This window comes from Carcharhinus amblyrhynchos, chromosome 23 (genome assembly GCF_965287045.1).
Source record: "Carcharhinus amblyrhynchos chromosome 23, sCarAmb.v2.hapA, whole genome shotgun sequence".
NCBI classification, from domain to species: domain Eukaryota; kingdom Metazoa; phylum Chordata; class Chondrichthyes; order Carcharhiniformes; family Carcharhinidae; genus Carcharhinus; species Carcharhinus amblyrhynchos.
The window spans coordinates 3498445-3516419 of record NC_137346.1 but is presented as its reverse complement, the minus strand read 5'-3'; the positions used below and the strand labels follow the sequence as shown (position 1 = coordinate 3516419).

General features: G+C 44.8%; 1 protein-coding gene across 1 annotated transcript; it reads right to left on the bottom strand.

Moving 5' to 3' along the window:
- Window positions 1-3135: 3135 nt before the first annotated feature.
- LOC145357324 (sulfurtransferase Alvin_2599-like) lies at window positions 3136-16884 on the bottom strand. The gene is made up of 4 exons (XM_080210565.1): window positions 16864-16884; window positions 9662-9794; window positions 7510-7618; window positions 3136-3614 (listed from the first exon to the last, which is right to left on the bottom strand). Exons 2-4 carry the CDS (start codon window positions 9767-9769, stop codon window positions 3343-3345), a joined length of 489 nt encoding a protein of 162 aa, XP_080066691.1. The 5' UTR covers window positions 9770-9794; window positions 16864-16884; the 3' UTR covers window positions 3136-3342.
- Window positions 16885-17975: the final 1091 nt, after the last annotated feature.

Here is a 17975-nt window from a genome sequence, read left to right as displayed (position 1 = left end):
AATCACTGAATCCCTACAGTACAGAAGGAGGCCACTCATCCCATCAAGTCTGTACGGACCACAATGCCACCCAGGCCCTATCCCCATCACCACACATATTTACCCCGGTAATCCCCCTGAGACTAGAGTCAATTTAGCCTGTCTATCCAACACATCTTTGAACTGTGGGAGGAAACCGGAGCACCTGGAGGAAACCCATGCAGAAAAGGGGAGAATGTGCAAACTCCATACACATAGCGACCTGAGGCTAGAATCGAACCTGGGTCCATGGCGCTACGAGGCAGCAGTGCTAACCACTGTGCCATCATGCCACAAGAACAGGCTTGAGGGGTTAAGTGGCCTCCTCCTGTTTCGATGTTCCTAGATCCTGATGACGTGTAATAGTACGGTGGGTGCGATAGACTCGCTAAGAGCTCTCTACTGATATGAATATAAATAAAACTGGGAGAGATGATAAGCATGCTTCAACTCATTTGCTCATTTTACCATAAAAACCAAATCAAACTTTACATCTGAACAACCTGATGTTAATAAATAGAGGTCAAATGCAGGGTGTAGAATGATTGCAAAACTCAGTCTGTATTGATTCACATCCCAGACACAGCAGCAGTCAGAAGCTTTAAATCCCACATAAGTTAATGTGTCACAGGTTACTTTCAATTGTTAGAGTATGCAGCAGATTACAAAACTATCCCAGTGAGAGTCAGCACCTTCAGGAACTGTATCCCAGTGAGAGTCAGCACCTTCAGGAACTGTATCCCAGTGAGAGTCAGCACCTTCAGGAACTGTATCCCAGTGAGAGTCAGCACCTTCAGGAACTGTATCCCAGTGAGAGTCAGCACCTTCAGGAACTGTATCCCAGTGAGAGTCAGCACCTTCAGGGACTGTATCCCAGTGAGAGTCAGCACCTTCAGGAACTGTATCCCAGTGAGAGTCAGCACCTTCAGGAACTGTATCCCAGTGAGAGTCAGCACCTTCAGGAACTGTATCCCAGTGAGAGTCAGCACCTTCAGGAACTGTATCCCAGTGAGAGTCAGCACCTTCAGGAACTGTATCCCAGTGAGAGTCAGCACCTTCAGGAACTGTATCCCAGTGAGAGTCAGCACCTTCAGGAACTGTATCCCAGTGAGAGTCAGCACCTTCAGGAACTGTATCCCAGTGAGAGTCAGCACCTTTAGGAACTGTATCCCAGAGAGAGTCAGCACCTTCAGGAACTGTATCCCAGTGAGAGTCAGCACCTTCAGGAACTATATCCCAGTGAGAGTCAGCACCTTCAGGAACTGTATCCCAGTGAGAGTCAGCACCTTCAGGAACTGTATCCCAGTGAGAGTCAGCACCTTCAGGAACTGTATCCCAGTGAGAGTCAGCACCTTCAGGATCTGTATCCCAGTGAGAGTCAGCACCTTCAGGAACTGTATCCCAGTGAGAGTCAGCACCTTCAGGATCTGTATCCCAGTGAGAGTCAGCACCTTCAGGAACTGTCCCGCAGCAATGTTTTTGTGGGAATGGAGTTCGAAGGATTTGTTTGAATCCATGATCACGGTCTCTTGTTCGAGTAAACATCATTTACTCCTCAAAATAATCAGATTTGCCGCATTAAATGTGCGATGTCACACATTTATTGAGGATACAATGATCAATGATGCTTCACAGAAACATGCTGCGCATCTTTAGCCGGAACACCTAACCAGCATCGAGACCAATTATCTGTCCTTCATCGAATTCCACAGTTCCGACTTTCACTCTCAACACTCTCTCTCCGGATCCCAGCTTCCAGGTCACCATTTACATTTGATCTGAATGTCCATTTCTTTGCGGTGACAGAGTTCCAAAAGGCATAGCATGCTTGCCTTCATCGGCCGGGTCACAGTTTAAAAATTGGCAAGTGGTGTTGCAGCTTTATAGAACCTTAGTTTGGCCGCACTTGGAATATAGTGTTCAATTCTGGTCGCCACACAACCAGAAGGATGTGGAGGCTTTGGAGAGGGTACAGAAAAGATTTATCAGGATGTTGCCTGGTATGAAGGGCATTAGCTATGAAGAGAGGTTGGAGAAACTTGATTGTTCTCACTGGAATGACAGAGGTTGAGGGGAGACCTAATAGAAGTCTACAAGATTATGAGGGGCATGGACAGAGTAGATAGTCAGAAGCTTTTTCCCAGGGTGGAAGAGTTACAAGGAAGCATAGGTTTTAGGTGTGAGGGTCAAGGTGTAAAGGGGATGTATGAAGCAAGTTTTTACACAGAGGGTACTGGGTGCCTGGAACTTGCAGCCAAGGGAGGTAGTAGATTCAGATACGATAGTGAGTTTTAAAGGGTGTCTGGACAAATACATGAATCAGATGGGAATAGAGAGATATGATCCCCGGAAGGGTAGGGGGTTTAGTCCAATCAGGCAGCATGGTCAGTGCAGGCTTGGTGGGCCGAAGGGCCTGTTCCTGTGCTGTAATTTTCTTTGTTCTCTTTGAGGGGGTTGGCCTATGATGAGAGCCTGAACAAACTGGGCTTTTACTCTCAGGAGTTTAGAGGAAGTGATCTCAGAATTGTGAAAAGGCTTAATTGGGTAGACACAGAAATTGCTTTCGTTGGTGGAGGAATCTAAAACACAGGGACACAGTCTCAGGATAAGGGACCAATCATTTAAGACTGAGATGAGAAAAAATTATTTCACTCAAAGGGTTCTGAATCTTTGGAATTCTCGACCCCAAAAGATATTTCTGACTCTTCCCGTCTAGATCTTCAATGTTATTTAGCGATGGATGGCTAACAATTTGTTACTTTGAACTGCTACATGCTGTTCCTCTGCTATCCAAATCATGATACGTTTGCAGATTTTAACTTCAGCAGGCTTAGAACATAGAACATAGAACATAGAACATTACAGCGCAGAACAGGCCCTTCGGCCCACGATGTTGCGCCGACCAGTTACAAAAACAATGACCCACTAGCCTATACCAATCCCTTTTCGTCCATAAACCTATCCAGAGATCTCTTAAACGCCCCCAAACTAGACGCATTTACAACTGCTTGTTATTACTAATCCCAGCTCTCTCTGTTGTGGGAATGCATTCAAATTAGATTTGTGTCTGAACTGACCACTGCTGTAGGTCATTGCAACGATAGAAAATATCAAGCCTTTCTCCAGATTACTCTTTAATTTAAGAGTCAGTTAACAGGTAAAAGTGAATGTTAATAAAAGAGACATTGATAGAGGTGGAACATTAGCAAGCTTCAATACAATCTGATTAACCCCTTGCTCCTATAGCAGAATTCCAACAGGATGATTCCCATTCGATGCGGTGATTTCTCCATTCTCATTGACTGGAAGCTAAGCACGACTTGCTCAGATCTTGGCCCTGAATTCAGGCTCAAGAAGCTTACCCCACATCGCGCTGTAGGGGTGGACGAGGCTTGTGGGCTGATTGTCACTGTCCACGATGGCTTTCCTCTCATTGGCCCACTTCACCAGCCCCCCCTCCAGGTTGTAAACCTTCAGAGACCCACGCAGACCCTGCCCAGCATCACTCGCTAGAAACTCCATGAGTTTCTGTGCCACTTTGGAGGAGCGGTATCCCACAGTGCAGTAACACACCACATCTGTGCTCTCATTGCTTTCTGCAAAAACAAAATGGCAAAGGAATAGTCACACACAAACTCTTACCAGGTGACGTGGTGAGGAAGATGCTGTTAGATTCAACTTACAGCCTGGCATGCCATCCAAACACAGGCATCTGGTGCAAGTGCAAAAGGCCACCTGGAAAACAAGCCTGTTTCTGTCTGATAGACCACCATGTCCTCCAATCCCACTGTTCCTCCGGACTCTCAATCCACTGTCGCTCTGGATATCCTAATCCTACTGTCGCGCTAAGTCCCCCAATCCCACCGTCTCGCTGAGGCCCCCATCCCACTGTCTTCTGAATCTCCCAATCCCGCTTACTTCCTGGAAGAGGAACACAAGAAATAACAGCAAGAGTAGACCATTTGGCCCATTGAGCTGCTCCACCACTCAATACAACCATCACTAATATTGGGTTTCAACTTCATTTCAGTCTCCTCCCCATATTCCTTAATTCCGAGACACCAAAAATCTCCATCCCGGCCTTAAATATCTTCAACCATGCAGATTGATCCTTTGGGGTTGAGCATTCCAAAGATTTAGAACCCTTTGAGTGAAATCATTTTTTCTCATTTCAGTCTTAAATGATCGGTCCCTTATCCTGAGACTGTGCCCCTGTGTTTTAGATTCCTTCACCAGCGAAAGCAATCTCAGTGTCTACCCGATTAGGCCTTTTCACAACTCTGAGATCACTTCTCGTTATTCCTCTAAACTCCTGAGAGTAAAAGCCCAATTTGTTCAGGCTCTCATCATAGGCCAACCCCCTCATACCAGGGAGCAATTTAATGAACCTTCATTGCAAGTATATCCTGTGCTAATTGTAGAGACCCAAACTGCACACAGATGTGGTCTCACCAAAAGCCTGGACAACTGTAGCAACACTTCTTTATGGTCTTTTTTAAAACTGTGTGGCCAAATTCCACTCCAACTCGATGTTCAAGTTTGTGATGATATTGCCGTTGTGGGTCGGATCTCAAACAATGATGAGACAGAGTACAGGAAAGAGATAGAGAATCTGGTGAACTGGGGCAGCAACAATAATCTCTCCCTCAATGTCAACAAAATGAACTAGATAGTCATCAACTTCAGGAAGCATAGTGGAGGCCATGTCCCTGTCTACATCAATGGGGTGGAAACAGAAATGGTTGAGAGCTTCAAGTTTTTAGGTGTCCAGATCACCAAGAACCTATCCTGCTCCCCCCATGCCGACACTATAGTTAAGAAAGCCCACCATCGCCTCTATTTTCTCAGGAGGCTAAGGAAATTTGGCGTGTCAGCTACAACTCTCGCTGACTTTTACAGATGCACCATAGAAAGTATTCTTTCTGTTGTATCACAGCTTGGTATGGCTCCTGCTCTGTCCAAGACCATAAGAAACCACAAAGAACCATGAATGAAGCCCAGTCCGTCATTCAAACCAGCCTCCCATCCACTGACCCTGTCTACACTTCCCGCTGCCTTGGAAAAGCAGCCAGCGTAAATAAGGGCCCCACGCATCCCTGACATTCTCTCTTCCGCCTTCTTTCACCCGGAAAAAGATAAAAAGTCTGAGATCACATATCAACCAACTGAAAAGCAGCTTCTTCTCTGCTGCTGTCAGACTTTTGAATGGACCTACCTTGCATTAAGTTAATCTTTCTCTACACCCTAGCTATGACTGTAACATTACATTCTCCACTCTTTCCTTTCCTTCTCTATAAACGGCATCTTTTGTCTGTATAGTGCACAAGAAACAATACTTTTCACTGTATGTTAATACATGTGATAATAATAAATCAAATCAAATCTTTATTCTTGTACTCTGATCCCCTTGCACTAAAGGCCAATATACCATTTACTTTCCTCATTACTTGCTGTGCCTGCACGCTAACTTCCTGTGTTCCTTACACCAGCACACCCTGGTCTCTTTGAACATCAACATCCACCTTTTAAGAATATTCTGCTTTTCTATTCTTCTGACCTAAGTAAATAACCTCACAATTCCTTACATTATACTCAATCTGCTATCTTACTGCTCACTCAGTTAACCTGTCTAAATCTCTTTACAGCCTCTCTGTGTCCTCTGCACAATCTTCCTAGTTTGGAATCCTCTGCAAACTTTGATACATTACTCTCTGTCTTTTTCACTCAAGTCACTCATATATGTTGTAAATATGCGAGGCGCAAATATTGATCTTTGCAGCATTCCACTATTTAGAACCTGACAACTTGAAAAAGCCTTGTTTATGCTCACTCTCTGTTTTCTGTTTGCCAATCTTCTATCTATGCTAATATAATAGTCCTATCCCCATTAAACCCTTATCTCACCTATTAAACTTTTGTGCAGCTTCTTATCAAATGTCTTTCAGAAATCTAATCATGCTACATCTACTGATTCTCCTTTATCAATCCTACAGTGTAGAAGGAGGCCATTCAGCCCATTGAGTCTGCACCAACCACAATCCCACCCAAGTGCTATCCTTAAAACTCCATGCATTTACCTTAGCTAATCTCCCCAACACTAGGGTCAATTTAGCATGGCTGATCAACCTAACCCACGCATCTTTCAGGTCTGTGGGAGGAAACTGGAGCACCCGGACAAAACCCATGCAGACACAGGGAGAACGTGCAAACTCAATACAGTCAGTGACCCAAGCTGGGAATCGAACCTAGGTCCCTGGTGCTGTGAGGCAGTAGTGCTAACCACTGAGCCACCTTGCTGCCCACTGTACTATGTACATCCTCTAACAATTTTGCTTTATTAATACCAGGTTGACTTGTTCTAATCATATTATACTTTTCTAAGTGCATTGTTAAGACTTCCTTAATTCCTCTGGATTCCCCCAATCCCATTGTTTCTCCATTACATCAGACATTGTCTCCTCATATCCTGTTCTTCAGAAACATATCCAGTTGCTGCTTGATTCCATTTAGTCTCTGTTTAAATCTCCTACTTTGGTTACAGAAAGAGAAGGAAGGAAGAGGGGAAAGGGGGAAGGAGGGGGGGAGGGGAGGGTTGGAGGAAGGCAAGGGAGGAATGAGTATCACAAGAAAGGGGTGGTCAGAGGGACGAACTGGGAGAGTGACTGCAGAAGGGAAGAGGGAGGGGAAGACAGAATCTATAAGAATTTGAGGGAGAGAGGGACTGAGGGGAAGAGGGAAGGGATTGAGGGAGAGGGGAGAGAATGAGGGAAGAGGGAGGAGATTGAGGGAGAGGGACAAAATAAGGGAAAAGAGAGGCCAAAAATAACCTGAGAGGTTCAATGGAAAAATCTTTGGTTTCTTGATTCCTTTTAGCAGCAATGGAACTGATTTTTAAAGACTGGGTGCGGGCATTACTGGCTAAGGCTACCGGCTTTGCCCATCTCTAATTGACCTTGAACTGTGTTTCTTGGTAGGCTGTTTTGGAAGGCAGTTAAGTATCAACCAGTTAAGTTAGCAGGAATGATTTAATGCAGTTCAGGCTGTCACTGAGTCTCCCAGTGGCAGAGAAGTTATCAACATGGCATACGGATGTTAACTCAGCTGAACACAACAGCTGGCTATCCCAATCAAAACCTGACATCAAAACTGTTTTAACTGAGTGTTAAATGGAAGGCAGAGACAGAAAGGAGAGAGAGGCATGAGCAACAAGGGCTCAGGTTAAATAATGGAGGAACAGTCAGAAATAGCAAGATCCAGAGATCGTATTTTAAGCAGCAAGTTTGAGATAGTGGGTACTGTGCAACAGGGACAGAGGTTACTCTTTACACTGTCCTTCAGAATTCAGAATCTGGCTTGTCTGTGACCCCCATTAGTTCCAGTTGCTGCAGACAGTGTCTGTACTTTAACCGTCTCCCGGGCTGGAGGCTGGATGGTACGATCCTGCCTTAACAACAGTGAAGAACCTGCAGATGGGAACTAGACTGCCCCTACCTTCCAATCCCAGATTCTTCACCAAATGATCCATGTCAGTGGTTTCTGGGTCAACACGAACGGCTCCTTGTAAGTGACTGATCTGGTATTCTTCCGGACTCCGAACATCCTGGAAGAACAGGAAGATATTCAGGAGTAAATGGATTGTCAGGGCCAGTTCATCTGCGTATACCTGGGTGTGTTTGATGGGGGACAGTGTAGAGGGAGTTTACTCTGTGTCTATCTCCATGCTGTACCTGTCCTGGGAGTGTTTGATGGGAACAGTGTAGAAGGAGCTTTACTCCGTATCTAATCTGACAAAGTAAAGGTAACTTTGACATGTCCGAAATATTTAGTTTGTTAAAAGACAGATAACCTTGTAAGTAATCCAAGCCTAGTTAGCAGCAGCCAGTGTGTCAGATAAGGAGGTACTTCTCTTAAATCTCAAGCTATTTGTGTGGTTGCTGCAGTTTTATGGAACATACAGAATGATGTCTTTCCGTTTGCGGTTTTATTTGGGAAAATTACTCCCCAACCCCACCCTGGCTGTGTATCTGAAGATATCTTTGTGAAGGTTTCTGTGTAATTATCAGTGAGGAGAAAAGCACTCAGAGACAGTGACTCTCATCTCACTGTGTAATTACACATAGTCACTCTCTGTTTTAGTGATGAATCCACCCAATGTTTTCAGTTATACTCACGGTGTGGTCACGGACTTTCACCAGGGTAGTGATGGAAGCAGCCAGATAGAGGAAGGGTCAGAGGGTGGGGGTGAGTGGGGCAGTGTGATGAGGATCTGTCACTACATCCAGGCTGGCTTAGATTGAATTCCATCCCTCATTCACTGTTTCAGACACAATAAACTCAAGTTGTACAATAATCTGAACACAGCTCCCTAACTCACCAGCTGCAGAGCTGCATCGGAGGTGGGCCATATTGAGAGAACTGGCTAGATATAGGTGAGATCAATGGAGCAGGATGCAGCATACCTGTGATGTCCTAACTATGTTCGCGGTTTTGGGTTTTAAACAAAAAGAAACGCTGTGGTTTGCACACTTAGATTCACACTAACAACAAGCTTTATTGAAAGAGATGTTTTCTGCAATGCACAGAATACAAACTGAAATTAAAACAACAGCCCCTGCTAACACCCTAATGACATCACCATCAAATCATCTGATCAGCTTTTACAGCAACCATTTAAGTATATGATAACCCATTGGGCTGTCAGCAGAGAAGAACAGAGGGTGAAGGCCCTCACCCACCATGCAATGATGGCATTAGCACAGTCCAGAGGGATGACCCACATTCAGGAAGCCAGGATGTGGAAATGGTTTGGGTAGGGACGAGAAGTGGGAAAGGCAAGAAGTCACTTCAAAGTGAGAGTTGTGTATGGGTTCCTCCTATCAGTAACCACATGGTGAGGTGGACCATCAAGGAAGAAATAGTTGGAACTTGTCAGAAAGATATAGTGATAACAGTGGGAGATTTTAATTCACATATAGACAGACACGGGTAGCCTAGATGAGGAGTTCATTGAATGATTTTGGGATATTTTCTAAGTGCAACATGTCCGGGAACCAACCAGAGAGCAGACTTCATTAGGTCTACCTTTGTAAGATGGGAATAATTGATGACTACATTGTGAAGGCGCTGCAAGGTAGCAGGGTCCATAATAGGATTGAATTTTACATTCAGTTTGAGAATGTCATTCCAGGGGGTCTTGTTCTGCAGTGGGTAATGTCCCTGCCTCAGAGTGAAGCTCTGGGTTTGAGTCTCACCCAAAGGCCATGGAAGGAATGTTAATATTATAGTCAAACAGGTTGAGTACCATCCTGCAAATCCTTCCAAAACACACATCAACAGGCGGTAAGAGTGGGAGAGCTTCCAGAGCCACAGCAATGTAGTTGATTCTGAACTATCCTCGGACAACTAGGGATGGGGAATAATTGCTGACCAGCTAGCAATGTCCATGTCCCACAGATGAATAAAAAAAAGAGTACCTACATTAATCACCTTGACCACTTCCTGTGATAGTGAGCTCCATAGTCTCACCTCCTCTCTATACGTACATACATATATAACCCAAAAGATATTCCACCAAATGTGAGCTTTTACGTATATTCTCTATTCTACTTGTGCACATTATATAAAAGAGTCACCCAGTCATTACCAGTACCACGATCCGACCCTGATTCGCCATCAGTTGTTCCATGGCATCTGAACTCAGATCTTGCACTGAATTAAAACTCTTCCGAATCCACCAGATCACAGGCTCCATCCTCCCAGTGGACAGTAGCTGCCGCCTGGAAGTGGGTACAGGGAGACAAGGTTTTTTTTAAAGATGTGTTGAAGGGACTGGTGAAGATAATGGTGTTAACACATGCTCAGAAAATTTACAGGAAAAGGCAAGAGTGCGGAAAGGCACATCAGAAATGTTGGTTATCGGTTCCAAATTCCCCAGCAGCAGGGAGCAAATACAGCACAGAACAGGTCCTTTGGCCCACTAAGCCTCGCCAATCACATTACCTTATCTAGACCAACCGCCTGTATCCCTCAACACCCCGCCTGTTCATGTGTTTATCCAGATAAGTCTTAAATGTTGTAAACATTTCTGCCTCAATCACCTCACTTGGCAGGGCATTCCAGGCCCCCACCACCCTCTGTGTAAAAATCTTCCCCCGCACATCTCCACTGAACCTTTCCCCCCTTATCTTGAACATGTGCCCCCTTATAATTGTCATTTCTACCCTGGGAAAAAGTTTCCATCTGTTCACTCATCCACACCCTTCATAATTTTATAAACTTCTATCAAGTTGCCCCTCAGCCTCAATCTTTCCAGGGAAAACAATCCCAGTTTATTCAATCTCTGCTCATAGGTAATACACTCCATACCAGGCAACATCCTGGTAAAACTTTTCTGTACTTCCTCCAAACCTCCATGTCCTTCTTGTACTGTGGCGACCAGAATTAGACACAGTATTCCAAATGTGGCCTAACCAACGTTTTATACAACTGTAATGTAATTTACTAACTTTTATACTCAATGTCCTGGCTGATGAAGGCAAGCATGCCTTATGCTTTCTTCACCACCTTTCCCAATTGTGCTGCCACTTTTAAGGATCTGTGGACTTGTACTTGCAGATCTCTCTCTGTGTCTACGCTCCTGCCATTTATTTCATAGCTCCCACCTGAATTGAATGTACCAAAATGCATCACCTATAGAAAGGCATCAAGACATTGCTTAACTAGGAGGCAATGCAGATTAGCAAGCACAGAGTGTCAGAGTTAGGACAGTTGCAGCAGAGTATTCGATAGGCTTTGGATCTGGCAGATAGGTGAGAGGCTGATCAGGAGAACACAGGAAAACTCAAATCTAAAGGTAAGAAAGGCACCAGTGAGGGTTTCAGCAGCAGACGAGCTGAGATAGAGACAAGTCAGGTGATGGAAGGATACGAACAGTAGATGTATATAAACACCACCAGGATATTGAATTCAATGATTAGCCATGATCAAAATGAACAATGGCAGACTCGAAGGGCTGGATGGCCTACTCCTGCTTATATTTTTTATATTTCTCTGACAGGGGAGTTCAATTCAGAGTCACATAGGGCGGTAACGTATGTGCGCAGTTACTACATATTTAACTAAAACACAGGGTGGTTTCTCTCCAAATTGCTACCTGAAAGCATAAGTATACACTAAACACTAGACTAAGTAATGCAGCTGAGTCTGAGTAACAGATACCCTCACAACAAAATACGTCAGAGGCAGAGCGATGGCAGTTAACCTGGAGATGTGAGCAGAATGCAACACAGATACTGCAGAGAAGTCCGGATAATGAAACAAGGGTGAAGCAAGTCTGTGGAGCGCTCCCAACACTAACACACAGCCTGCCCCTTATCAGATCAGCACCTCCTCTGTAAGAGTGAATCTTGACATTAGTTGTTCAGTACATCAGGAAGAATATGATGTACTTTGTGTGCTTGTTTTGAAAAAGAGATTCATTCTGAGTCAAAGCCAATGTCTTCCCGAGTTAGAGAACGCCTGAGGGAGTCACATAATGAGTGAGGGCTGTCAGTGATCTGAGGCCAGCCCAAGTGCCAGAGTTTGAGGCATTCAAACTATATCAGAAATGTTAACACGTTAAAACTAGACAAGTAAAACTCCAAGTACATTTCTTAGCGTCCTGAAGCAAGAGGCAGCATTTCATACAGCACCTTTAATATAGGATAACTTCCCAATGGGGTTGATAGCGATTGCACGGTAAACACCAAGGCAGAGCCGGCAATTATTTGGAGATGTTTATAAAACTTTGACCAAAGAGGCGGGTTTAAGTGAAGGGGGCGGGAATTCACGAGACAGAAACTGAAAATGCTGGAAGTGCTCAGTCAGTCAGATTGCATCTGTGCACACAGAGAAAGCGAGACAGACACAGAGAGAGCGAGACAGACACAGAGAGAGCGAGACAGACACAGAGAGAGCGAGAGAAGTGAATGTTTGAAACCTAGATCCTGCTTCAGGACTGCAAACACATCAAACACCAGAGCAACCTTTTCTCTTCCTTAGCTGAGGATTTGCCTCCTCTGCAAGAATTGTACAATCCCTACAGTGCAGAAGGAGGCCAGTTGGCCCATCGAGCCCACACCAAAAGCAATCCCACCCCGGCCCTATCCCCATAACCCCACATATTTACCCTACTAATCCTCCTGATACTAAGGGGCAATTTAGCATAATGTGGAGATGCTGGTGTTGGACTGAGGTAAACACAATAAGAAGTCTCACAACGTCGCACTATCTGTAACCCCCGTGACTTGCCTGGGTTTGCAAAACCTCACTTACTGTACTGTCTGGAGACAATACACATCTCTTTAAACTGTGATCAGTGCTCCTTCCACTCACATTATCAGCCACTTCAGGTCTTGAACAGCAGGTTAGGTGTAAGGATTCGCATTCTAATCAGTAATCTCTAAACTGTCTGTGCTTTATATGCTCTGTCTGAGGCCAGAACTCTCCATTCACCTGACGAAGGGGGTAACCCCGAAAGCTTGTGAGTATATTATCAAATAAATAGGTTGGACTAAAACCTGGTGTTGTCAGACTTTTTACCAAGTCTCACAACACCAGGGTAGAGTCCAACAGGTTTATTTGGTAGCAAAAGCCACTAGGTTTCGGAGCTCTGCTCCTTCGTCAGGTAAGTGGGAGTTCTGTGCAAGTGGGAGTACAGAATTCCCATTTACCTGACGAAGGAGCAGTGCTCTGAAAGCAAGTGGCTTTTGCTACCAAATAAACCTGTTGGACTTTAACCGTCCCTAAATTAGTTTCCCTCAATGTGGATGGCCATAAAACAATAGATAAGGGTCATGGGTGGAGTGGGGGGACTGGTGGTCTTAAAATGGTGGTGCGGGCTCGTTGGGCCGAAAGGCCTGTTTCCCGGGCTGTTTCGTTCTTCGACAATTTAGCATAGCCAATACACTTAACCCACACATCTTTGAACTGAGGGAGGAAACTGGAGGGAACAGTGCTAACTGCTGTGAAGCCATGCCACCCTGCATCTGTCACATTCTCTAAACCTCTCCCTACAGTCAAGACAGCAACACTATCTCCCAACCCCAGATCCTTCTCCACAACAGGGGATTGGGGAGCTGTTTGGAATTCAGCAAAAAAAATGAAGGAATTGATTAAGAAGGAGAAAGTGCAGCACAAAAGTAAGCTTGCAGAGAACATTAGGACTGACACTAAGTGATTCTATAGATACATGAAGAGAAAGAGGTTGTGAAGGCAAATGTAGGTCCCCTACAGACAGAAATGGGGACATGTGTAATAGGGGACTGAAAAATAGCCCAGCAACTGAATACATACTTTGGCTTTGTCTTCACAAAAGAGAACCCAAATCAGATACCAGAAGTGTTGGAAAATGCAAGGTTTAGTGAGAGGGAAGAACTGAGGGAGATCAATATTAGTGGAGAAATGGTGCTGGGAAAATTGATGGGATTGAAGGTGGATAAATCCCCAGGATTTGATAATCTACATCCCAGGGTTCTTAAGGAAGTGGCTCTCGAAATAGTGGATGCATTGGTGGTCATCTTCTAGGATTCTATAGACTCTGGAACAGTCCCTGCAGATTGGAGGGTAGCGAATGTCACTCCAATATTCAAAAAGAGAGGTAGAGAGAAAACAGGGAATTATAGACCGGTAACTTTAACATTGGTAGTGGAGAAAATTTCCAAATCCATTTTCAAGGACTTTATTGCAGAGCATTGAGAAAGTAGTGGCAGGATCAGACAGAGTCAGCATGGATTTATGAAGGGGAAATCATGCTCGACAAATCTAGAACAAAGAACATAGAACACTACAGCACAAACAGGCCCTTCAGCCCATGAGTTGCGCCGATCACATCTATACCTACCAAGCCATAGAACTATCTGTAACTCCCAATCCCATTAGATCCCATATACTCATCCAGACGTTTTTTAAAAGACCCCAGCGAGTTTGCCTCTACCACCACCGACGGCAGCCGATTCCACTCACTCACCACCCTCTGAGTGAAAAACTTACCCCTAACATCTCCTCTGTACTTGCTTCCCATCACCTTATACCTCTCGTAATGACCATTTCAGCCCTGGGAAATAGCCTCCGAGAATCCAACCTATCTATTCCTCTCAAAGTTTTATAAACCTCTATCAGGTCGCCTCTCAACTTCATCTCTCCAGGGAGAAGAGACCTAGCTCCCTCAACTTATCTTCATAAAGCTTGCCTCCCAATCCAGGCAACATCCTTGTGTAAATCTCCTCTGCACTCTCTCAATAGCTTCCACATCCTTCCTGTAGTGAGGTGACCAGAACTGCGCACAGTACTCCAAGTGGGGTCTGACAAGGGACTTATAAAGTTGCAGCATTACCTCCCAACTCCCAAACTCAATCCCTCGATTAATGAAGGCCAGTACACCGTACGCCTTCTTGACCACATCCTCCACCTGCGAGGCCGATTTAAGAGTCCTATGGACCCGGACCCTAAGATCCTTCTGCTCTTCGACACAGCTAAGACTCCTACCCTTGATATTGTACTCCTGCATCCCATTGGTCCTGCCAAAATGGACCACTACACATTTATCTGCGTTGAAGTCCATCTGCCACTTCTCCGCCCAGTCTTGCATCCTACCTATGTCACGCTGCAACTTCTGACATCCCTCCAGACTACCCACAACACCACCAATCTTCGTATCGTCGGCTAACCCATCCCTCCACTTCCTCATCCAGGTCATTTATGAAAACGACAAACAGCAAGGGTCCTATCTGTTGAATCTGTTGGAATTCTTTGAAGATGTAACAAGTTGAGATGACAAGGGGGAGCCAGTCGATGTGGTATATTTGGACTTTCAGAATGCATTTGACAAAGTCTCGCATAAGAGATTATCGTGCAAGATTAAAGTGTATTGAGATGGATTGAAAACCGGTTGGCAGAGAGGAAACAAAGAGTAGGAATTAATGGATGCTTTTCAAATTGGCAGGCAGTAACTAATGGGGGTGCCACAGGGATTGGTGCTGGGACCCCAGCTATTCACATATATATTAATGATTTGGATGAGGGAACAAATGTAACATCTCAAAGTTTGTAGATGATACTAAGTTGGATGAGAAGGTGAACTGTGATGAGGACGCAGAGATCATTCACAATGATCTAGACAGGCTGGGTGAGTGGGCTGAGCAATGGCAGTTGCAGTATAATTTGGATAAACATGGAAGCAAAAACAAGGCGGCAGATTACTACCTGAATGGCTGTAAGTTGGGAGTGGGGAGTGTGCAGAGGGACCTGGGTGTCCTTGTGCACCAGTCACTGAAGGTAAGCATGTAGGGGCAGCAGGCGGTAAAGAAGGTAAATGATATGTTGACCTTCATTGCGAAAGGTTTTGAGTACAGGAGCAGGGATGTGTTGTTGCAATTATTCAGGGCTTTGGTGAGGCCACACCTAGAGTATTGTGTGCAGTTTTGGTCTCCTTTTCTGAGGAAGATTGTTCTTGCTCTCAAGGGAGTGCAGCGAATGTTTACTGGGCTGATTCCGAGGATGGCGGGACTGATGTATGAAGAGAGATTGACTAGGTTAGGATTTTTTTTGGCTGGAGTTCAGATGAATGTGGGGGAATCTCATAGAGACTTATAAAATTCTAAGAGGACTAGACAGGGTAGATGCAGGGAGGATGTTCCCAATGGTGGGGGAGTTCAGAACAGGTCTGAGGATTCAGGGTAGACTATTTAGGACGGAGGTAAGGAGACATTCCTCACCCAAAGAGCGGTGACCCTATGGAGTTAATTACCACAGAAAGTACCTGATGCCAAAACATTGAATGTGTTCCAGAGACAACTGGATACAGCACTTGGGGCGAATGGGATCAAAGATTATGGGGAGAAAGCAGGATTAGGCTATTGAGTTGGATGATCAGCCATGATCATAATGAATGGTGGAGCAGGCTGAAAGGGCCAAATGGCCTCCTCCTGCTCCTATCATTTATATTTCAATGTTAACAGAATTGTTTTAAGTTTATTTATTAGTGTCACAAGTAGGCTTCCATTAACGCTGCAATGAAGTTACTGTGAAAATCCTTTAGTCGCCACATTCTGGTGCCTGTTCAAGTACACTAAGGGAGAATTCAGCATGGCCAATGTACCTAACCAGCACGTCAACCAGTTTGCCTCCCCCCTCCTCATTCTGAAGGATTCCCACTCAGGGCACTCTTGTTTGCTTTTCCATCAACCCTCCTTCCAATGCTCCTTCACCTCGCATTGTCCTGTGCAAACACCTCCTCCCAGACTATCCATCACCTGTATTTCTCCAGGAGGATGGAACTTTTACAGCATTTCATCATCACTCAATGTTCCAAAACAATTAGGACAATTATTAAGAAGTACAATCCTTGTCGTAATGTGACAAAAAACCTGCAGCTAATTTAAGTAGCAAACAAGGTTGCTCAATGAGCAACGTGATCGTGAGGAGTTAGTATGTTTCCCTGATGTCTAATTGGCTCCAGAGCGTGATGCCCTGGAGGGTTGTGGATGACTCACAATGGTCATTGTATTGTGATGAAGATGCTTGGGGCGTGATTCCCAGAGGGTCAGCGTCAGAGAGAGAGCAGAACCCTCGGAAAGGGAAAATATGGAGGGCAATGCCCTGGAAATTCAAAGATCAGCAACAACAAACCCTTTCTTAGTGCAAGGGAGTAATTGTTCGTTAGTGGTTAAAGGATGGCGTTTGCCGTTGGTCCTGTTTATGTAGCGATTCGCTGGTTTATTGTTGTTGCAAGCTGATTTGATTTGATTTATTATCACAAGTATTAGCATACAGTGAAAAGTATTGTTTCTTGCACTATACAAAGCATACCGTTCATAGAGAAGGAAACGATAGAGTGCAGAACGTAGTGTTACAGTCACAGCTAGGATTTAAAGAAAAGTGCTTGTTATTGTGATACATTATGTGTACTATTGTGTTTAAACAACATGTTTGGTGTTGATATTGCTGTAATGCATTTTTGTATTTGTAACTGTTTTGATATTAAAAAGAGTGGGTCTCATTGGCTATAGTCACTATCTGTCTCCCTCCTATCTTACATTTGTGTTTTACCAAACAGAAAAAAAAGCCAGGGGAATGTCCTTGAGCTGGTACAGTCACCACGATGGCCTCCAGCACCACCTCCTCCTCCAGCCCAGGGGGCAGCACCGCCTCCTCCTCCAGCCCAGGGGGCAGCACCGCCTCCTCCTCCAGCCCAGACACTCGCAGGACTGGAGGACTGGAGAATTGTAAACCTATTTGATTATAAAGTGTATAAAGATAAGCACAGCAACTACAGAATCAGTTTAGTTTTGTTTGGTAGGGAAACTTCTAGAAAAAATAGTCTGGGACACAATCAATAGTCACGTGAAGAAATGTGGGTTAATTAAGTGAAGTCAGTGTTGATGCCTTCAAATTGTGTTTAACCAACTTGCTGGAGTTTATAGAGGTGGTAAAGAGAGGGTTGATAAGGGTAACACTGTTGATGTGATGTATATGGATTTTCAAAAGGCATTTGATACAGTGCCTCACAACAGACTTGTCAGCAAAATTCCAGCTCATGGAATAAAAGGGACAGTAACAATGTGGATATAAAATTGGCTGAGTGACAGCAGAGTATGTTGAGAGCGTGGTTAAGAAAGTACACAGCATCCTAGGCTTCATCAACAGGGGCAAGAATGCATCAACAAGGAGGTTGCAGCAGGCGACGGTGCAGAGGGACCTCGGGGTCCTTATGCATGAGTCGCAAAAACCCAACTTGCAGGTGCAGCAAGTGGTCAGGAAGGCGAATGGGATGCTGGCCTTCATAGCGAGGGGGATTGAATATAAAAGTAGGTAGGTCTTGCTGCGGCTATATAGGGCATTGGTGAGGCCGCAGCTGGAGTACTGTGTGCAGTTTTGGGCGCCGTACTTACGCAAGGATATTTTGGCCTTGGAGGGAGTGC